Source organism: Mobula hypostoma, chromosome 26, assembly GCF_963921235.1.
Source record: "Mobula hypostoma chromosome 26, sMobHyp1.1, whole genome shotgun sequence".
In the NCBI taxonomy this organism is placed as follows: domain Eukaryota; kingdom Metazoa; phylum Chordata; class Chondrichthyes; order Myliobatiformes; family Myliobatidae; genus Mobula; species Mobula hypostoma.
Window position 1 is genome coordinate 29,107,720 of NC_086122.1, and position 21,222 is coordinate 29,128,941.

The following is a 21,222-nucleotide window of genomic DNA, read 5'->3' on the forward strand; positions in this document are numbered from 1 at the left end:
CATCCCACTAATCATCCACAGCTTCCAAAGTTAGACAACTAAAACAATCCACAACTTTCTCCCACACTTGACCCTAAATGAGCAAATCCTTAGTTGAACAATCACCTCAGTTCTACAATGATTAAACCCTGTCAAGCCATCTGAGTTAAATAGTCCAATACATCTTCTTTCATTTTCCTCAGCTTAAGCGAACATTAGTCTCTTCTTCTCAATCTCAGAAAGGTAGCATATTTGATATGTCAGCTCCTCAAATAAATAAATCCCATTTCTTCAAATTCTTTCCTCCACATTTGACACTGTACTCTTGGTGCTTGGGTTTATAACCACATTACTGTAGAAGGTTTAAAAGTGAGGGAGAAGGAAAATAGGTTTGTTGGTAGAATCAAACAATTGTTGCGAGCAGGGGCGGAGGATGAACAATTAAATGTGGAGGCTGGAACGTGAGGGCAAGGGTAATTTTAATGTGGTTCTGGGAGTGAAGGGCAAAGGTCAGGGAAAAGGAGAAGGCATAATGATGATGGACTACCATTCCTGATGTGGCTTTCTCTCTCCTCAAGAAAGTTCTCTTCACTTAATGAATTTAATACTTGTTTTAGGTAACAATCAAGCATTGTCCTGACAGCATGTACATCCACTTCTCCTTCTGGTTAAAACAATCCGTTCCCCACTTTGGCCTCTTACTGTTTCTCACCTGTCTATCACCTCCCCTGGGCCCGTCTTTCTTCCCTTTCTCCTATGGTCCACTCTCTTCTCATACCAGACTCCTCCTTCTCCAGCCCTTTACCTTTCCCACCAACCTCACCTATCACTTTCTAGCTATCCTCCTTCCCCTGCCCCCCCCCCCATCTTTTTATTCTGGCGCCTTCCCCTTTCCTTTCCAGTCCTGAAGAAGGGTCTCATCCCAAAACCTTGACTGTGTATTCATTTCCATAGATGCTGCCTGACCTGCCAAGTTCCTCCAGCACTTTCTGTGTGTTGCTTTGGATTCCCAGCACCTACAGAATCTATGGCGTTGAAGCATTCTCTGGCTTTGTGAAAAGGCACTGTGCTGATGTAAGATGCTAAAAATTTTTTTTGTCCATGACATCACTTTCTTTCTGCATCTTTCCAATGTTTAAATCCGATGACTGTTCTCAGATTTAAAAAAGAAACATCAATTCATCCAACTCACCAGTTATTTTTCTAAACCTGTTAGAATATTTTTTTTAAATATACATATTTGCAAACATCCTCTGTGGAGCCACTGCTCTCTTCAAATCCACAATCAAAACAGCGCAGCAGACACGCTGGGCTGACGCACACTGACTAGATTCTCTTGACAATGCATGTCTGCTTCCTAACACTGGTGTTTAATGTAATTGGTTTTTCCTTTCAGCTTGGTGATGAGTCACCCTTCATTTCTTTTCCTCAGTCTGTGTATTGTTTGGTTTTGTAGACACATCTGATTTTCCTGACTGCCTGAGTCTCTGAAGAGAGGAACAGAAACTGGGTTACATAGAGATGGGCCTTAAAGGGGCACCAGCCAAATGCAGGAAATAGTTGGGTGGCACCATGGGCCTGCATCTGCACTGTATTGCTCTGTGACTCTGATATGCTGATTTCTGACCCCATGGTGGCAGGGTGCAATCCCCTCTGATCTGGGCTGACATTTACGTGCCGGGCGGCACCTAATTAATTAGCTTGTTTACTTCAGCTTTTTTCTTAAAGATGTGCTGGGTGCGTCCCGGCTACCGCTGCATTCTCCGCGATCTGTCCGCGGCCCAGGGGTTGGGGAGGTGGGACACTGGGGTGTCATCTCATTGTCGATCAGGGCAGGTAGGTCATCTTCTTCTATGTCTGCCTGCCTCAATGTCGAAGGTCGAAGTTTGCCGTCTGCTGTGGAAGGTTTGCTTGACTGCTTAGCCTCGCGCATTTTTAGATCATACGGTTCTTTGTAAGCACTCAAACCAACCTGCAAATATGCCCTAAACTGATGTACCCTTTCAAAATTAAAGTCGTACTTTATCACTGCAGCGAAAATCTCATGCAGTTGCTTCACGTTCAGTTCCTGGACGACTTCACTTTCGGTCCTTTCGCTACTGCATTTGGTTTCAATTGTTATCCTTTCCTTCCAATTGCATTAGCTCTTCATCTATCAGTTCTTTGTCATGGGATGCCAAAACCTCTTCAACATCATCTTTGTCAACTTCCACAAGCCAAACTCACTTTGTCCTTGCTTCGTTCACCACAATCGAAACACTTAATTATGTCTAGTTTTACACTAACTGTAACACCCTTACAAGCTCTTTTAGGCTTTTCCGATACCTTAGAACTCATCTTGCTAACGGACGCTCACAGGCACGTGTTTAAGCAATGCCGGCGAGAATGCAGTTCCAAAACCAGGGAGAGCGGCTGCTCGGGGCGCGCGCTGCATTTTATTGCACGCTGATTTTTTTTTCGTAACAGTGAAAACACCTTCTGTTAGCGAAAGCAGGTAACTAATGTAGGTCTTTCATAACAGTGAGGTTTCGTAAAGCGAACGTTCGAAAAGCGGGGGACACCTGTATTTGTCAACGTGGAGAGGAAAGTGAGCTTATATATCCGACGGGAACAAAGAATGTTGGGAACGGTGAGGGGGAGCGCCAGGGAGGAGTGTGGGACAGGTGACAAAGCGGGAGTGCAATACATACAATTACCACAATGGCACAGTTAGTAGAGATGATGCCTCACAGTTCCAGGGAGAAAGTTGACCAGTGCAGTATGCCACTTGCAAGTTCTCCCTGTAACCCCATGGGTTTCCCCTGGGGCTCCAGTCTTCTCCCTCATTCCAAGGATATGGTGCTTATTAACTGGTGACTATAAATTATCCCTAGCATGTAAGGGGGTTGATTGGAATGAGGATATTTATTTATTTATACAGAATGTTATTTTTATATACTTAAATTCTACTATTACACATTTTTGTCCAATAATGTGAAGTTCCGTTCAAAATACAGTGGATTCCAGTTAATTGGGACATATCACTACTGGTATATTTTAGCTCATTTAAGAGGCTGCCCCAATTAGATGAAGTTTCATGAAAATAGCTATAAAGGTTTTTTTTAAAAAAAAAGCCTGAGTAACGCCGTATGTATTTAAATAACAAACAGTACAAATTATAACACTGCCAATACTACTTGAGAACAATAAAACTATGTATTAGAATCCAAAACTTATTGACAGAGGAATTTATCTGCATTGCATTCTTTTGACTGTAAATGAACAAAATCAGCACAGATACCTAGTGCCCTTAAGCAGTGCTTTCAAATAGTTTCAAATGGCTCAATCTTTATTTTCATTGTAACATTCAAGATGATTGCCAATACCTTCAAATTTTCCATAGTTTCTAACTTGTTGGAGTAGTGAAATAGTTTCATTTTCACTCCCGGCCATTTCTGGCATCTCCAAGCCTGAATTCTTGGAACTTGAGTGAGCAAAAAAAGTTCAGAACTGTCTAATGCTTATTTCTTGCCGACTATCAGTTCCAAAAATTGTTGCTTTTGAACACAAACACATGCAACAGATGCTATTTATAAACTGTCTGCTTGAAGCACGGTATTGTGTCTAACCGCCACACAAGTGCACAATACTAACGCTAGTTCGAAACTGTTCGTCAACGATCTCCTACACCAGTTAATTGGGATAGTGTCCCAAACAGGAATCCTGCTTATTTTCTCAACTAATTTTTGTTCCTTTTAAGAGTTGTCCCAAATAAGCAGCTGCCCTTATTAACCAATAGTCAAACTAACTGGAATCCACTGTATCTGTTCCTTGATGAAGGGTCATCAACCTAAAATCTTAACACTGTTTTGCCCTTCACAGCTGCTACCTGACCTGTTGAGTGTTTCCAACATTCCCAGCTTTTACTGCACCAATGCAAGTAATCACTTGATTCTTTCCACTTCTGTGGGATGAATGCATTCCTGAAATCTGCACTATCTTCTTATAGTCGCAAGCAGAAACTTAATAGATACTTTCCTATCACTGCATAGTACATTACTGCCAATCCCTTGAGGTATTTCTCCTTCGGATGAACACAAGGATCAATGAAATTTACACCTTTTTAAACTATTCGTGGGGATTAGTTGTCGCTAGTATTATTAGTAATGTTAGTTGGTTCCTGATCCTTTTTCCTAATTAATGCATATGGCCTCAATGATATATAGTCATTCAGAGTTACAGGCTAGATTACAAAGAATTTACTTAACACACATCAAAGTTGCTGGTGAACGCAGCAGGCCAGGCAGCATCTCTAGGAGGAGGTACAGTCAACATTTCAGGCCGAGACCCTTCGTCAGGACTAACCGAAAGAAGAGCTAGTAAGAGATTTGAAAATGGGAGGGGGAGGGGGAGATCCAAAATGATAGGAGAAGACAGGAGGGGGAGGGATGGAGCCAAGAGCTGGACAGGTGATTGGCAAAAGGGATATGAGAGGATCATGAGACAGGAGGCCCAGGGAGAAGGAAAAAGGGGGGGGGAACCCCAGAGGATGGACAAGGGGTATAGTCAGAGGGACAGAGGGAGTGAGAGAAAGAATGTGTGTATAAAAATAATGGATGGGGTACGAGGGGGAGGTGGGGCATTAGCGGAAGTTGGAGAAGTCAATGTTCATGCCATCAGGTTGGAGGTTATCCAGACGGAATATAAGGTGTTGTTCCTCCAACCTGAGTGTGGCTTCATCTTTACAGTGGAGGAGGCCGTGGATAGATTTACTTACTTGATTTGTCTATTTGTATAATATGCCCTGTGATTTTCAATCAGATCATTATATTGTTTTAAAACCTGCTTGAAAACAATACACAAGATATTCAAAGGTAGGTAAATTAGTTTCTGTGCATAGTGGCTTCAAAGTGATTTAGAATTGGCTGAAAGTATACAGCACACCCAAGTGCTTAGCCATGTTATTTACTTATTAAGCAGAGCTGTGAAGATACCGTTCATATCACAGTACATCACTGTGGTCACAGAAGAATCACAGAATTGCACAGTGACACTGGGATTCAAACAATGTTCAATTTGCCTTTCTTGCCTCTTGGGATATTCAGGTTTTATTATGCTGTTTGTCTGCCAGAGATAGATTTCTACTAAGTGGCTTTCAGTTCAATGTGTGCAGATAAACAAAATGACTGGTCTTCCTATCAAAACAAACTATTGACATTTGGGTTTGAGACACACTGGAAGGCTTTAAATATTAACTCTCCTTCAGAAAGAAAGGGAACACAGGTTATTAGCATGACCTCACCAGCTTGTTAAATCTATCCAGCTAACAACTACAAGCCACTGCATCCAATTAGCAGTTCTTCATTTTACCTTGTCTTGAACAGTATGGGAGTGAAGGGGATGGAAAGTCAAAATACACTCTCATAGAAACATAGAAAACCTACAGCACAATACAGGCCCTTCAACCCACAAAGCTGTGCCGAACATGTCCTTACCATAGATATTACCTAGGGTTACCCATAGTCCTCTATTTTTAAAAGCTCCACGTACCTATCCAGGAGTCTCCTAAAAGACCCTATCGTATCTGCCTCCACCACCGTTGCCGGCAGCCCATTCCACGCACTCACCACTCTCTGCGTAAAAAACCTACCCCTGACATCTCCTCTGCACCTTCTTCCAAGCACCTTAAAACTGTGCCCTCTCATGCTCACTATTTCAGCCCTGGGAAAAAGTCTCTGACTATCCACACGATCAATGCCTCTCATCATCTTGTACACCTCTGTCAGGTCACCTCTCATCCTCCGTCGCTCCAAGGAGAAAAGGCAGAGTTCGCTCAAACCTATTCTCATAAGGCATGCCCCCCAAAGCAGGAAACAGCCTTGTAAATCTCCTCTGCACCCTTTCTATGGTTTCCACATTCTTCCTGTAGTGAGGCGACCAGAACTGAGCACAGTACTCCAAGTGGGGTCTGACCAGGGTCCTATAGAGCTGCAACGTTACCTCTTGACTCGTAAAGGCTCTTGATATGATTATAAACTCAAGAAAGTGTGCTGACGCTGGAAATCGAAAGCAAAATGCTGGAGGAACTCAGCAGGTCTATGGTCGAAACCCTTCTTTAGGGGCTGGAAAGGAAAGGGGGAAGATACCAGAATAAGGAGGATAGCTAGAAGGGGATAGGCAAAGCCAGGTGGGTTGGAAAGATAAAAGGCTGGAGAGGAAGGAATCTGATGGGAGAGGAGGTTGGACCATAGGAAAAAGGAAGGTGGAAGAGCACGGGGGGGGGGGCGGGGTTGTAACTGGCAGGTGAGAAGAGGCCAGAGTGGGGAACAGAAGAAGAGAAGGGGAGAGAAAATGTTTACGCCTCTTGGTGTAAAATGCAGATAATAATAACCATATAAAACCATATAACAATTACAGCATGGAAACAGGCCATCTTGGCCCTTCTAGTCCGTGCCAAACTCTTACTCTCACCTAGTCCCACCGACCTGCACTCAGCCCATAACCCTCCATTCCTTTCCTGTCCATATATCTATCCAATTTAACTTTAAATGACAACATCGAACCTGCCTCAACCACTTCTGCTGGAAGCTCGTTCCACACAGCTACCACTCTCTGAGTAAAGAAGTTCCCCCTCATGTTACCCCTAAACTTTTGTCCTTTAACTCTCAACTCGTGTCCTCTTGTTTGAATCTCTCCCACTCTCAATGGAAAAAGCCTATCCACGTCAACTCTATCTATCCCCCTCATAATGCCAGGTTATATTCACACTAGCCAATTTATACAACCAAAATTACTCCCAGATAAATTTATTTTTATTTAAACATGTTGAAGATCCGATCTTCTAATAAAGTTACCTAGGGAATGATAATATATGACAAAGAAATTCTGCCTTTGAATGGTATCCTCACTAAATTTAACGTATCAGCATCATGCTAATTCTCACAGACTTGAAATTCCCCAAATTACACTCAAATTTAATGGGCAACCCACTCAATTTTGCACTTCCAAAGGAAAAATTACAATTACAGCCAATAATTGCAAAGGTTTTTCTTTAATATTAACATACAAAGATGGTAACAATCTTTTAAAAACAGTCAGACGGGAACACAGACAGATTAAGGGCTAAGTGGTGCCTCAGCCAGATGGGTAATTTGGCTGTCATGGATCAATTAGACTAAGGAGTTTTTTCTCCCGCGCATTAATTTACGACTCTAAATTCAGTTAAATGCAGCCTCTGATTAACAGAAAAACAGTATCCTTGTGGAACAGTGGATCACTTTATTTTTCCCATGTTAAAAGCCCCACGGACAATTAGTCCCTTAAAAACACTTCAAATATTAGATTACAAGTCTCTGTAAATTAACGCCAGAACAATTTCCATACATGAATGATGTTAAGCATACGCTATAAATTGCAATTGATATTAGTTTTGAATCTTATTTTGTCCCATAAATTTGATGCCATATGTCTGGAGTTGTTATTATTCATCATGATCAATCTGCTAATACAGTTGCATTTTACAAGTGGCATGTGAAATATGAAACCTGGTAATTTGCACATTGCCCTGTCTCTACAGAACTCTACTGCAACCATACACCAAAGCTTAAAACAGCACTGCAAGGTTTAATAGCTGCAAATATGCATGTGTACCAAGGACATGCCTTGTTGCATGCAGAAAGACTTGGATGTTGGATTAATTTGGGATGAATGCAAACTTTTGGGGAGGGTATGTATTCTCAACTGCCTATTTTTATCTGTTAATTTCTAACCAGACTATCTGGTGGGGGGGGGTGCAGTGTGAGGGGAGACACTACTGCACAAGATCAAAGTAAGCTGCAGAGAGTTGTAAAATTAATCAGCTCCATCATGGGTACCCGCCTCCATAGTATCCAGGACATCCTCAAGGCCTGCAGCCTCAAAAAGGCGGCATCCAATCACCCAGGACGTGCCCTCCTCTCATTGTTACCATCAGGGAGGTGAAGGCACACACTCAACAATTCAGGAATACCTTCTTCCCCTCTGCCATCAGATTTCTGAATGGACATTGAACCCATGAACACTACATATATATATCACACACACACACACACACACACACACACACATTGAAAAGTGCAGCTGATGGTTGTGAAAAGAGGCAAACACATCAAGTCTGAAGGAGTCGGGTTACCTGAAGGCCAGATAGAGAGAACAGCTACAAATACCTGGGTTCTTGCAGGGGCATGGAAGCCACAATGAGCACACAAGGAAGGCTGCAACATCCAAGTACCTCCAAAGAGTGAGACAGGTCCTAAAAAGCCATCAACACATTCGCCCTACTAGTCCGCAGATACCCAGCCACAACAGTGTCCTGGCCAAGGAACGAACTGGAAGCTGCTGACATCAAAACCCGGAATCTACTAACAACACCTGGAGGATTCTGTCCAAAGTCCTACATTCAGTGGCAGTACACCCACCGGAATAAAGGAGGACGGGAACTTGGAAGTGTCAAGGCCACAGTCCTGGAAGATTTGCAGAACATTCATGAGTCTGTCAGGAAGATGGTCCCAAAGGATGACCTGCCAGGAGAATACCTCAGACAGCAGGCAGGGGACATGGAAATGGAAGTGGGTGAAGCAGAGCCAGAGGACCAGAGGCCATGGCAGACAAGCCACTGCACGGGATGTACCATCACCAGGTATCGGAGGTGGCTGACATAAGAAAGGCCTACCAATGGCTGGAAGTGGCAGGGCTGAGGGACAGCACAGAGGTGCTGCTCATGGCTGCCCAGGAACAGGCGCTGAGCACAAAAGCAACAGAAGCAGGGGTCTATCACACCAGACAAGACCCAGGATGCAGACTGTGCAAGGAATCCACTGAAACCATTCAGCACATACTAGCAGGGTGAGAGATGCGGGCCTGGACAGCAGGGTGAGGGATGCGGGCCTGGACAGCAGGGTGAGGGATGCGGGCCTGGACAGCAGGGTGAGGGATGCGGGCCTGGACAGCAGGGTGAGGGATGCGGGCCTGGACAGCAGGGTGAGGGATGCGGGCCTGGACAGCAGGGTGAGGGATGCGGGCCTGGACAGCAGGGTGAGGGATGCGGGCCTGGACAGCAGGGTGAGGGATGCGGGCCTGGACAGCAGGGTGAGGGATGCGGGCCTAGACAGCAGGGTGAGGGTTGCGGGCCTGGACAGCAGGGTGAGGGATGCGGGCCTGGACAGCAGGGTGAGGGATGCGGGCCTGGACAGCAGACACTGAACAGCACAACCAAGTTGCAGGAATTGTGTACTGGAACACCTGCACTGGGTATGGATTAGACACCCACAAGTCCAAATGAGAAACAGCTGAGACGGGAGCAGAGAATGACAGGGCTAAGATCCTCTGGGACTTCCAAGTACAGGCTGATAAGCAGGTACTGGCCAACCAACCAGAGATCGTAATACTGGACAAGGAACAGAAGAAAGCAATAGTAATAGATGTGGCAGTCCCAAGTGACAGTAACGTCAGGAAGAAAGAACATGAGAAGCTGGAGAAATACCAGGGCTTGAAAGAGCAGATAGAAATGATGTGGAAGGTTAAAGTCAGAGTAATCCAGTAGTGATAGGAGACTTTGAGCTGTGGCTCCTACAAATCCTGGGAACAACATCTGAGATCTCGGTCCACAAGAGCGCGCTACTAGGAACAGCAAGGATACTGCACTGAGCCCTCAAGCTCCCAGGCCTCTGGTAGAGGACCCGAGATTGAGAGAAAAATACACATACACACCACCCACAAGAGGTGAGAAAATATATTCACTGTAATTCAGTGTTTTACTATTAGCATGCAATGCATTGTATCGCTACCACAAAGACAACAAACTTCACGACATATGCCAGTGATATTAAACCCAAGTCTGATTCTAGTAAGTTATTCTTGCATTTGGACGACCTGGCAATTTTAAGCCTCAATATCAAGAGAGTGCTTACTGGGTGATCTGCAAATTTTGTTCAAACCAAAAGATATTTGAAACCACACCCCTCCCCCATTAATTCTTCACTGTTTGAAACATTAATGTCCAAGTAGTAATAGTTCCCTATAGCCTTGCAGTTTGACTTCAGTTCCCTAAATCTGTAAGGTCTGTTATTGCCAATCAACTTTAACATTGATGGCTTTATGTTTCTTCCAATCTCCTGGTTGCAACATGTAGTCCCTGTAAAAGTCCCATTTATATTGGGAATGGACAGTAAGATATTTACATGTTGTTGTAAAAAAGTGTACGATTCTCTCTTAAAAACATTTGGCTTATTTGCTACGTACAAGAAAACTAATAGCACATGAACCACAATGAACTGCTCCACCTCCCCATCACAACTATACGTAATGGAGTGAGGAGTTCTTCCCCGCACGCAGGCAGTAATCTTGCCATTTCTTTAGCGTTTGTCTGTTTTACAAGGCTGAGGTGCCAGTAGTAGAACTTGTGCAAAGAGTCGGCTGGGTTGGAACCCGGGACCTATTGCTCCAAAGTTTAGTGTGGACACCACTATATCACCGGCACGATGGACTAAGTGAAGTAATTTTCTGTAACAGGAAGTCTCAAGGGGATTAAACCTTATGTTGTCTTACCCATTGAGAAGCTTATCAAACCAGCCAACTGAATATGTACACAGTGTGACTCTGCAGTTAAGAAAAAATTAAGATACCAAGCTGAGCTATTAGAAACTAGTTTTGTTTTTTCCCGGTCGAATTTCATGATAATCTTTGCTTTTCACCCCCCAACACAAAATTATATTAAGCATATTCTACATAAATCAGAGTGATAATGCGTGTTTGTTTTGCAAACTCTTAATAGCTACAATATCTCACAACGTATTAGAAATAATTAGCCTGCCAGTGGTGTAGTGGCATCCGCACTGGGCTTTGAGGTGAGTGGCTCGGGGCTCACATCCACCTGTGCTCCTTGAGCAGCGAGCTAGCAACTCAGCCTCGTAAAAAACAGACAAATGCTAAGGAAACGGCAAAGTTGCCGGCTGACGCGTCACGAGGCGCGGAGAGGAACCGCGATATTAGAAATAAAAGAAACACGTACAAAAATGCTGGAGGAAGCCAGCAGGTCACGGGGCATCAACGGAGAGAATAAAGAGTCAATGTGTCAGGCGAAGACCCCGATAAATATCCTCTGAATTTCCAGCATCTGCAGAATCTCTTGAGGTTATATATTAGGAAATGTTATTAGAAATGTAAGCAGAGATATTATAGAGAAAAATGACATTTCTCCAGAATGGGACGTTAATCACATCCAGCATCATATCTATGAGCTGACTACTGATCTCATTCCCTTCCAATTACCAAAAACACTTATTCCAACTCCTATGTAGCTCGTGACTGGTGGAGCCATCACCTATAATTTTGATACCAGTAGTCTGAACTGCCCCACTGTTTCCCTGGCCTATATCTATAACCCTCTGATAGAGGTTGCATCTCATCAAGAATTCTACATCCTATCAATTCAGGCTTCTTCTGAATTCCTTTCTCATTACATCACTTTTGGAGACGAAGCCGACAGCCTATAAAAAGCCCTTATCTCTGCAGTTGTCTCCCTGAAGCCTTCAGTCATCCACCTCCCCGTCTTTTCTCAGACACTCCTTAAAACTCATGTCATTTGCGTCACCAATCCCACTTTCCTCTCTTTAGGGTGGGGATTTTTAAATTGCTTACTCTCGTGGGAAATATCTTGGGATCCTCTCCTAACTAAAGCTATAAATGCAATTTGTTGTTACTCGCCTTTCAGAAATTCCTAGATCATATCATGCAGTACATAATCTCATAGGGTTATCAGAACAGTACAAAGGAAGTGTACATCTGAGGTAAATCAGTCTTTCAGACACGTCACTAACCTGGAACATTGCGTGCTCTTATCAAAAACTGACTGAGTTCTGATACCCTCGCCAATATTTATTTGGCAACTAAATCAAGTTATCAGGATAATTCTCTTGATTTTGGAAGTTCCATATTCAAGAGAAGATTGGTTTCATTTTCCTAATAAGCAACAACAAATATCCATCTCCCACAGCTGCCCATAAGGAGTTTGTACATTCTCCCCGTGACCGCGTGGGTCCCCTCCCACAGTTCAAAGATGTACCTACCACTTGGTAGGTTAGTTGGTCATTGTAAATTGCCTCATGATTAGGCTTGGGTTAAACCGGGGAGGTTACTAGGCAACGTGGCTTGAAGGGCCTATTCTGCCCTGTATCTCAATAAAATAAATAAGAATGTGGAAAAGGGAGGTAACATGTATTACTATTTAGAAACAGAGCAGAGAAAATGTGTCTGAATTTGCCAAAACACACTAAGATGATTCACTCACACAAGAGTAAATAGCTGTGCTCCAAACTTGCCCAGGCTGCGATCGCAGCTTCCCCACAACATATTCCTCTTTATTAAATCTATCTGATATAATCACTACCATCCAAGATCATGGGACTGATTTAGCTGACTGATGAAATAATCTACCTTGGGCTATAGATGGCAACAGTAGTTCTACATTTTTTTCCCTATATGCTCCCTCTCTGCAGAGGAAAATGGGCAAATTACTCTGGAAGAATTCGTGCTAATTTGTCAGCAGCCTAATTTCTCAGAGCACCGTTTTCCCCAAATCAACATTTCTCCTTCAACCAGCATCTAAACTGGATTATCTGGTTATTTTCTCAGTGTCTGTGGGACACCAATCAGATTTAGTATCACTTGGATATGTTGCGAAATTTGTTTTGTCGCAGACGTACATTGCAATACATAACAAAAACTATAAGTATATACAGTACAAAAATAAGTTTAAAAAGTAATGCAAAGAGAGAAGGGAAAATTAATGAGGTAGTGTTCATGGGTTCATTGTCCATTCAGAAATCTGATGACGGAGGGGAAGAAGCTGTTCCTGAAACATTCAGTGTCTCTCTTCAGGCTCCTGAAGTCCACAATCAATTGGTTTTCCTGACATTGAGTGCAAGGTTGTTGCTGCTACACCACTCAACCACGCTCCTATGCGCCTCCTTGTTACCATCTGAAATTCTGCAATAGTTGTGTCGTTGGCAAATCTATAGACAGCACTTGAGCTGTGTCTTAACCACTCAATTCTGGGTGTGCGCCAACTGACAGACATCTCAGCTATATAGATGTCATTTAAAGCTCCCCTCCTCTTCACAGATATATACAATTTGTGACTCCTTGTAACTGTAAATGAAACAAACTGTTAAAGTCCTGACGAAGGGTCTCAGCCTGAAACACCGACTGTTTACTCCCTTCCACAGATGATGCCCAACTTGCCAAGTACCCTCGGCAATTTGTGCGTGTTTGTCAAGATTTCCAGTGTCCGCAGAACCTCTCGTGTTTGTGGTTTAACTGCATTTGGGCCATTTAGGAACAAGTTATTTTTCACCTTTTGTAATTATTAACTCAAGTTAGGCAATGGAAGGCACTTCAGCTGACTTTTGTTTTCTAAATGGTGAAAAGGTATTGGGAAGTCAAGTGAATCACTCTCAGCAACACAACCAGGTTCTGACCCATGGCTGGTTCACTTGAGTTTCTATTTCAGTGGCGATCCCTAGGACGGTAATGGTGGATGATAGTATAGACAAGGGCAAGAGATTAGTTTCTTCTTGCCGGTGGTTATTCCCTGGCAATTCCATAGTACGAAGTTACTTGCCACACACCAGCCATGCACGAGTGTTGCCTTAGTATCACTGCATGCAAGCTTGGGTTTTTTCAGCCTCTGATAGGGTTCCATGGACCCCTCAGCTAACGGCATAAAAACTTTACGGAATGCCTGCTCTATGAAGTTGCAAATGGGACTTTGGAAGGTCTATGAAGAGATGCTGAAAATGGTTGTGCCATGGACATTATTCTGAGGAGATACAGCAGTGATGCCCTCTGGCTGGGACGATTGATCTTCACAACCAAAGCCATTTTTTTTTTGGGCAAGGTACGACTCCAGTCAATGGAGCCTTTTGCAACCTGATGCGCATTGATTTTGCCTGTACCGGGGCTCATTGATTCCACACCTAGTTAAATGCCACCCTGATATCAATGGCAGCCACCCTCACGTCACCTCTGAAATTCAGCATTTGGCTCCATTTTGGGATGAAGACAGCCTTGACAGAACCGGGCATCAGGGAACTGATTGATGGGGAGCAACATGTATTGCAACAAGTATTGGAGCAACATGTTCCACCACTTTGCTGATGATCAACTGCACATTAAAATTAGGAGTTTATTGATCAGATTAGATCTCTCCTACATATTTTTAGACAGAACATATTGTTGGATGTACACCAGTGTGGACCGTACTGAAACAGCTTAGCTAGAGGAACACTCTGCAACATTAGACCTAGAATACGAGTGATAAGTGCTATAATCTTTCAGAACGCTCAGCCACTTTTAAAAATTAGCTCTATTTGTTACATGTATATCAAAACATGCAGTGAAATTTGTCTCATATCTAATCAGGGAGGATTCCTCAGGGAACAGCCAGCAGGTGTCACCGTGCATCCAGTGCCCACATAGCATGCCCACAACGCACTATCCCAAAATGTATCTGGAAGTCTTCCAACATAGGAGGAAGGAAATGTACAAATTCTCACCTCTAGAGAGCCAGACAGTGGTGAATCTGTGGAATTCATTGTCACAGGTAGCTATGGGAGCCAAGCAATTAGGTATATTTGAAGCAGGGGTTGATAGATTCTTGATTGGTCAGGGCATGAAGGGATACAGCGAGAAGGCAGGAGCTTGGAGCTGAGAGGAAAATGGATCGGCCATGATGAAATGGTGGGGCAGACTGAATGGGCCAAATGGCCCAATTCTGCTCCTACAGCTTATGATCTTATGGTCCAACTCCTCACAGACAGCAGGAATCGAACCTCAGCGATCGCCAGAACCGTAAAGCAACTCACGACCCACAACATTACTGTGCCGCACACTTAATAGCACGTGAAGCAAAATGAACTTACTGAAAAGTGGCTTCTGCAATGCTTAAGATCTTAGGAGGAAGATGAGTTCAACCTTTCACAACAACTTGGGCTGAATATGGTTGGAAAAAAAACTTGCATTTTTGGATGACACCTTTCTGGGCTCCAACTTCACTGAGAATCTGGATGTTCTTGGGACCTCCTCCTTGTATTCGCTAATTAATTGTCTACCACCATCCACTAATAGATTTCATTTAACGACAGTACCTTGCAAAAGCCTTAGGCGTATGTAAAAAAAAATCTGTAAAACGAAGGTGCTTTCAAAAAAATAATGAAAAGTTTCTAAAAGTCAAAAAAGTTACTATAAAGAGCAGTAAACAGTGAAAAACTAAATAAAATCAAATTTGGTGTGACCACCCTTTACCTTTAAAACTGCATCAATTCTTTTAGGTACACTACTATGCAGTTTTATAAGAAAATTGCTGGTAGGTTGTTCCAAGCACCTTTGAAAACTGGCCATAGTTCTGCTGTCTCACTTGCTTCTTTCTCTCTCCAGTAATCCTAGACAGCCTCAATGTTGTTGAGATCAGGGCTCTGTGGACGACATACCATATGTTGCAGAACTCTGTTCTTCTTTTTGCTGAAGGTAGTTCTTTATGAACCCTGGCCATGTGTTTGGGGTCATTGTCCTGCTGCAGAAGGAGGTTGCCACTGATCAGATGGCTCCCTGATGGCATTGCATGATGGATGAGAATCTGTTTGTACTTCTCAGCAATGGATTTCCTATTAATTCTAACCAGATCACCAACTCCATTTGCAGAAATGCAGCCCCAAACTTGCAGAGAACCTCCGACATGCTTCAATGTTGGCTGCAGACATTCATCCACATAGCAACCTTCAGCTCTCCTGTGGACAAAATGCCTCCTGCTTGAGCCAAAAATTTCTAATTTTGACTTGTCGATCCAGAGCACTTCCTGTCATTGTTCAGCGGTCCAGATTTTGTGTGTAGGTGCATCTCTTGGCTTTGTTTCTACTTCGGAGGAATGGATTTTTGGCAACAATTCTTCCATGAAGATCACTTCTGACAAGACTTCACCAGACTGTAGAGTAGCGTACTTGGGTTCCAGTGGTTTCTGTGAGTTCAGAGCTGATAGCAGTGTTGGGCTTCTTCTGATTTAGAAGGGGCACCAGTTTGATTTATATCTCTTCTGCCGCTGACCACAGCGTTTCTGGTCCTCAAACTGACCAGTTCCTCCATGCTTCTTCAGAAGAGTCTGCACAGCACATCTTGAAACTTGTCAGCAGCAAATTTTCTGCTTGGGAGAGACCTTGCTGATGCGGGATGACCATCTTATGTCTTGTTGCTATGCCCCCACTCTTGCCATGGCATAAGAATTGATGATTTGAAGATTAAACTGTCACATCCTCACCTTTTAGTTTGGTTGTCCTTCACCCAGTTTGATTCCTTCCACACCTGTTTCTGTTTCAGTTAATTTAACTAGTTCATTCAACTTATTATATCATTGATCATTAACACCCACTTGTTATCTTTGTTTAATCATGCACAGGGTTATAAATCTACAAGGTAATCAAGTTTTTATTTGTATAGTGGTCTATTACTGAATAAGTTACTTCCTTTAATCAAATACAAAAAAATATTCTCTTTAGCATTTAATTTGCTTGGGAAATGAATGTTTGGAAATCTAAAATGTGTTCTTTTCTACTGACACACTAATGCAGAAGCCAGAAAATTAAACACCTAAAACAAATTTTATATTAAAAAGTCTACTGTGCATAAGAATTTTGCACAATTCTGTAGATGGTTGTGGTTTTGCAAATTGTATAATAGTTTTACGGAAGATAGATCCTTGGGCTACCGTCTTGTGAGACTGGCAGCTGGGAAATCAGGCTGTTCCCAGTGTGCTCTCTGCACTTCCTACGAAAATCCAGTCCATTGCTTAGCGTGAATGTATCAGGAGTGTGAAGGAACATATTAAGCTAATTCTGATGGTCCAACTTCAAGGATGCTAGGACTAATCCCATTTGGAATGAAGTTGTGCCATACAATGCGATTGGTTCATAACAGATCCAGCATCTCAGAATTGGTTGTCTCTGAAGGTAGAGTCTATAGAACTGTATTCCATCACAATCTGTAACCTCATGTCCTAGCATTTCTTTCACTCTCTCAATACATTTGAGTTCAGGGATGGACTTGATGAGACATGCAAAGAACAGAACAGCTTTCATGGGTGGGTGAAAAGGGAAAGACAAGCTTTTTAATCACGAGATGAAACTTAATCAAATAAAAACCCAATTCTTGAAAGGACTTTAAGGCTGGGTGCACGAACGATATTTCTTTGGACTGAAGAGACTAGAACCAGGGGTAAAGTCTAAGAATAAGGGGCAAGCAGTTCAGCACTGAGATGAGGAGGAATTTCTTCACCCAGAGAATGGCGTACCTCTGGAATCTTCTAACTCAAAGAGCCAAAGTGGCCCGGTTATTCAGTTCATTCAAAATAGGAATTCTGGTTATTTAGGGAATCAAAGGATAGCGGGATGGTATTGGAAAATGATGCTGAAGTAGTCTATCATGATCAATGATGGAGCAGGTTCATTAGGCTAGACGTACAAGTCCTGATTCTATTTCTTACTTTCTTATGATTGTTTAAGACACCTTTGCAGCAATTGTTAGCGTCACAGAAAGGTACAGCTCAGAAACAGGCCCTTCGGCCCACCTAGTCCATGCCAAACCATTTAAACTGTATACTCCCAATGACATGCACCAAGCACTCCATACCCCTTCCATCCATGTACCAACCCAGACTTCTCTTAAATGCTGAAATCAAGCTTGTGTGCACCACTTGGACTGACAGCTCATTCCACATGCTCACGACCCTCTGAGTGAAGAAGTTTCCCCTCGTGCCCCTTAAACTTTTCACCTTTCACCCTTAACCCATGACCTCTGGTTGTAGTCCCTCCCAACCTCAGTGGAAAAAGCCTGCATTTACTTCATCTGTATCCCTCATAATTTTGTACACCTCTATCAAATCTCCCTTCAATCTTCTATGTTCCAAGGAATAAAGTCCTAACCTATTCAATCTCTCCTTATAACTTAGGTCCTCCAGACCTGGCAAAATTCTTGCAAATTTTCTCTGTACTCTTTCAACTTGGATCGCTCCCTACGCGACAACCTTGTCCATTCGTCGTCCCCCCCATCCCTCCCCACCAATCTCCCTCCCGGCACTTATCCTTGTAAGCAGAACAAGTGCTACACCTGCCCTTACACTTCCTCCCTCAGCACCATTCAGGGCCCCAGACAGTCCTTCCAGGTGAGGCGCCACTTCACCTGTGAGTCAGCTGGGGTGATATACTGCGTCCGGTGCTCCCGATGTCGCCTTCTATATATTGGCGAGACCCGACGCAGACTGGGAGACTGTTTCGCTGAACACCTACGCTCTGTCTGCCAGAGAAAGCAGGATCTCCCAGTGGCCACACATTTTAATTCCACGTCCCATTTCCATTCTGATATGTCTATCCACGGCCTCCTCTACTGTCAAGATGAAGCCACACAACACCTTATATTCCATCTGGGTAGCCTCCAACCTGATGGCATGAACACTGACTTCTCTAACTTCCGTTAATGCCCGCCTCCCCCTCGTACCCCATCTGTTATTTATTATATATATATATATATACTTTTTCCTCCCTCTGTCCCTCTCACTATACTCCTTGCCCATCTTCTGGGCTTCCCCCCTCCTCCCTAGGCCTCCCATCCCATGATCCTCTCATATCCCTTTTGCCAATCACCTGTCCAGCTCTTGGCTCCATCCCTCCCCCTCCTGTCTTCTCCTATCATTCCAGATCTCCGCCTCCCCCTCCCACTTTCAAATCTCTTACTAGGTCTTCTTTCAGTTAGTCCTGACGAAGGGTCTCGGCCCGAAACGTCGACTGTACCTCTTCCTAGAGATGCTGCCTGGCCTGCTGTGTTCACCAGCAACTTTTATGTGAGTTGCTTGAAATTCCAGCATCTGCAGATTTCCTCCTATTTACATCTTTCTTGTAGGTAAGGTAGGTAACCAATACAGCAAATTAGGCCTCTCATACTGTGCATAATTATAAATATGTACAAATAGCATGTAGTATCTTTAGAAACATAATTCAAACCAACTAAAATGACTACAGATTGTATCATCTGCCATCGAAAAGGATAAAATATTGAACAGAATTTGGAACAAAGATAAAATTCTGTCACAATGCCCAAAAGAATGCAGCTTTTTACTCTATGTGTAGTTCACAATGTAATAATATTTATTAGATGCTCAGGTTAGTAAATTCATTTTGAGGGTTTATTAAAGAACATCTCCAGTTGTTTAATATTACATCTTATGGACAAATAAAACTTGAAAGAAGGCCGATGTCATGGCCCTGCTTTGTGTTCATCCTTTTCCCCTGAAATAGTATTAATGTTAACCCACAAATCAATATGCAATTCTGTGCAGAAATTGGTTTTTTTGCTCTCCGGCAACATGTAACAAAAACATACAACACTAAGTCTGACGTTGCTATTTGCATTGGAATTGCTTTAGTTAATAAAAATGCAAATATGCTAAAATACCTGTAGAACGTGTTTCCATAACGAAAACATGTGTATTTACGGCTTGGATCACACCATGGTGGACTCTTGCAAATCGTATAATATATGTAACTTCTATTTTACAGTACGGTCTCCAGGATATTTTGGTAGTTTTTTTTGGGGGGGGGATTATTTCCAGTATTTTACACTTTTCCACTGCTAAACAAGCTTGCCGTTTCATTGCGCCTACTCCCTCTGCGGGCGAAAGATGGCTGCTGGAAGATACAGCAGGGCTAAATTAATTTCCATCTTTTTCTGACGAGGGATTGCTATGTGTATTTAAATACGACATCCCCAACAAACAAGATCATTTTATTTGTAAACAGAAACAACATGGTTCTACGTCTAAATCTGAACATCCATTAAAATAAAGCCGATGTGAACAGCAACTGCCCTGGTCACGAAAGCATCGGGAAAGTGGCCCTGTTCTTAGCTTTAATTTGGAAATATTCCGTCTTTATACTCTGATGGTATCAGGGCTCTTATCTGAAGCGGGTTAACAGTTCAGTGTGAATCACATTGTACCGTGTTGGCGGTAAATTTGACCGGCATGTGAAGAGTGAAGGGGCGTGAGCAGAGCCCCCCTATTACGCCAAGATGACAACCTAACCTACACTGCAGTGGGCGCAAACTGCGCGCTGCGTTCAATCTAGCTCGGGGCGAGCACTTTCTTTGTCAAGCCCCGCACTGCTCTGGAAAACTTTACGATACTTGCTCAGTCTTTAAAAACAACCTTTTTTAACTTCACTATTATCGATGCGGTAAAGCAGACCTTACCTTTTCTGCACATCTTAACTCACAAGACGGGGCGGCTCACGCCCCTGCACACCCTCAATGAGCAACAAAAACTCCATAGAGTTCAGAAACTATATTGAAGTGGAGAGCGAGTGCAGCCAAGCCACTCCCACGCTGCGCGTTGGCTGTAGAGACATGCCAAAAGAAGAATAGTTCGGGATTATGTTTAATCAGTGCACCAAATTATTCGGATCAGCCCCGCGTATTTCTCCTCCCCCAGACCCACCAGCTCAGTGAGATTATCCCTATGGCTTCATTCTTCGTATGTTTGTTACTAATCAAAATGAATGGGCTCATTTAAAAAAAAATCATGATAATGCAGGCAGGAGGAATTCTGCAGATGCTGGAAATTCAAGCAACTCACATTAAAGTTGCTGGTGAACGCAGCAGGCCAGGCAGCATCTCTAGGATCGGGTACAGTCGACGTTTCGGGCCGAGACCCTTCCTCAGGACTAACTGAAAGAAGAGCTAGTAAGAGATTTGAAAGTGGGAGGGGCAGGGGGAGATCTGAAATGATAGGAGAAGACAGGAGGGGAGGGATGGAGCCAAGAGCTGGACAGGTGATTGGCAAAAGGGATATGAGAGGATTATGGGTCAGGAGCTGGACAGGTGATTCCTCTCATATCTCTTTTGCCAATCACCTGTCCAGCTCTTGGCTCCATCCCTCCCCCTCCTGTCTTCTCCTATCATTTCAGATCTCCCCCTCCCCCTCCCACTTTCAAATCTCTTACTGGCTCTTCCTTCAGTTAGTCCTGACGAAGGGTCTGAAACGTGGACTGCACCTCTTCCTAGAGATGCTGCCTGGCCTGCTGCGTTCACCAGCAACTTTTATGATAATGCAGGTGTTAAATGAGGTCTAAGAATATATTAAAGTGTCCAGGATTTAAACTTCTTCAGAGTTGGCTGAAATATTTACCCATG

General features: G+C 43.4%; 1 protein-coding gene across 4 annotated transcripts in view; it reads right to left on the bottom strand.

Annotated features, from left to right (window-relative positions):
* The window catches only part of LOC134338292 (keratinocyte-associated protein 3-like), a 45,469-nt gene extending 24,725 nt beyond the window's left edge, over nucleotides 1-20,744 (bottom strand). The window contains exon 1 of one of the 4 annotated variants that reach the window (XM_063034030.1): nucleotides 20,666-20,744. Coding sequence is in view for 1 of the 4 variants with exons in the window: in XM_063034027.1 (XP_062890097.1) it covers nucleotides 20,284-20,296 (13 nt within the window). In the remaining 3 variants the exon portion in view is untranslated. Of the gene's footprint in view, nucleotides 1-15,297; nucleotides 15,397-18,219; nucleotides 18,348-20,283; nucleotides 20,400-20,665 lie in introns of those variants that run through there. The other 3 variants (XM_063034027.1, XM_063034029.1, XM_063034031.1) reach the window with 3 other exon arrangements.
* Nucleotides 20,745-21,222: the final 478 nt, after the last annotated feature.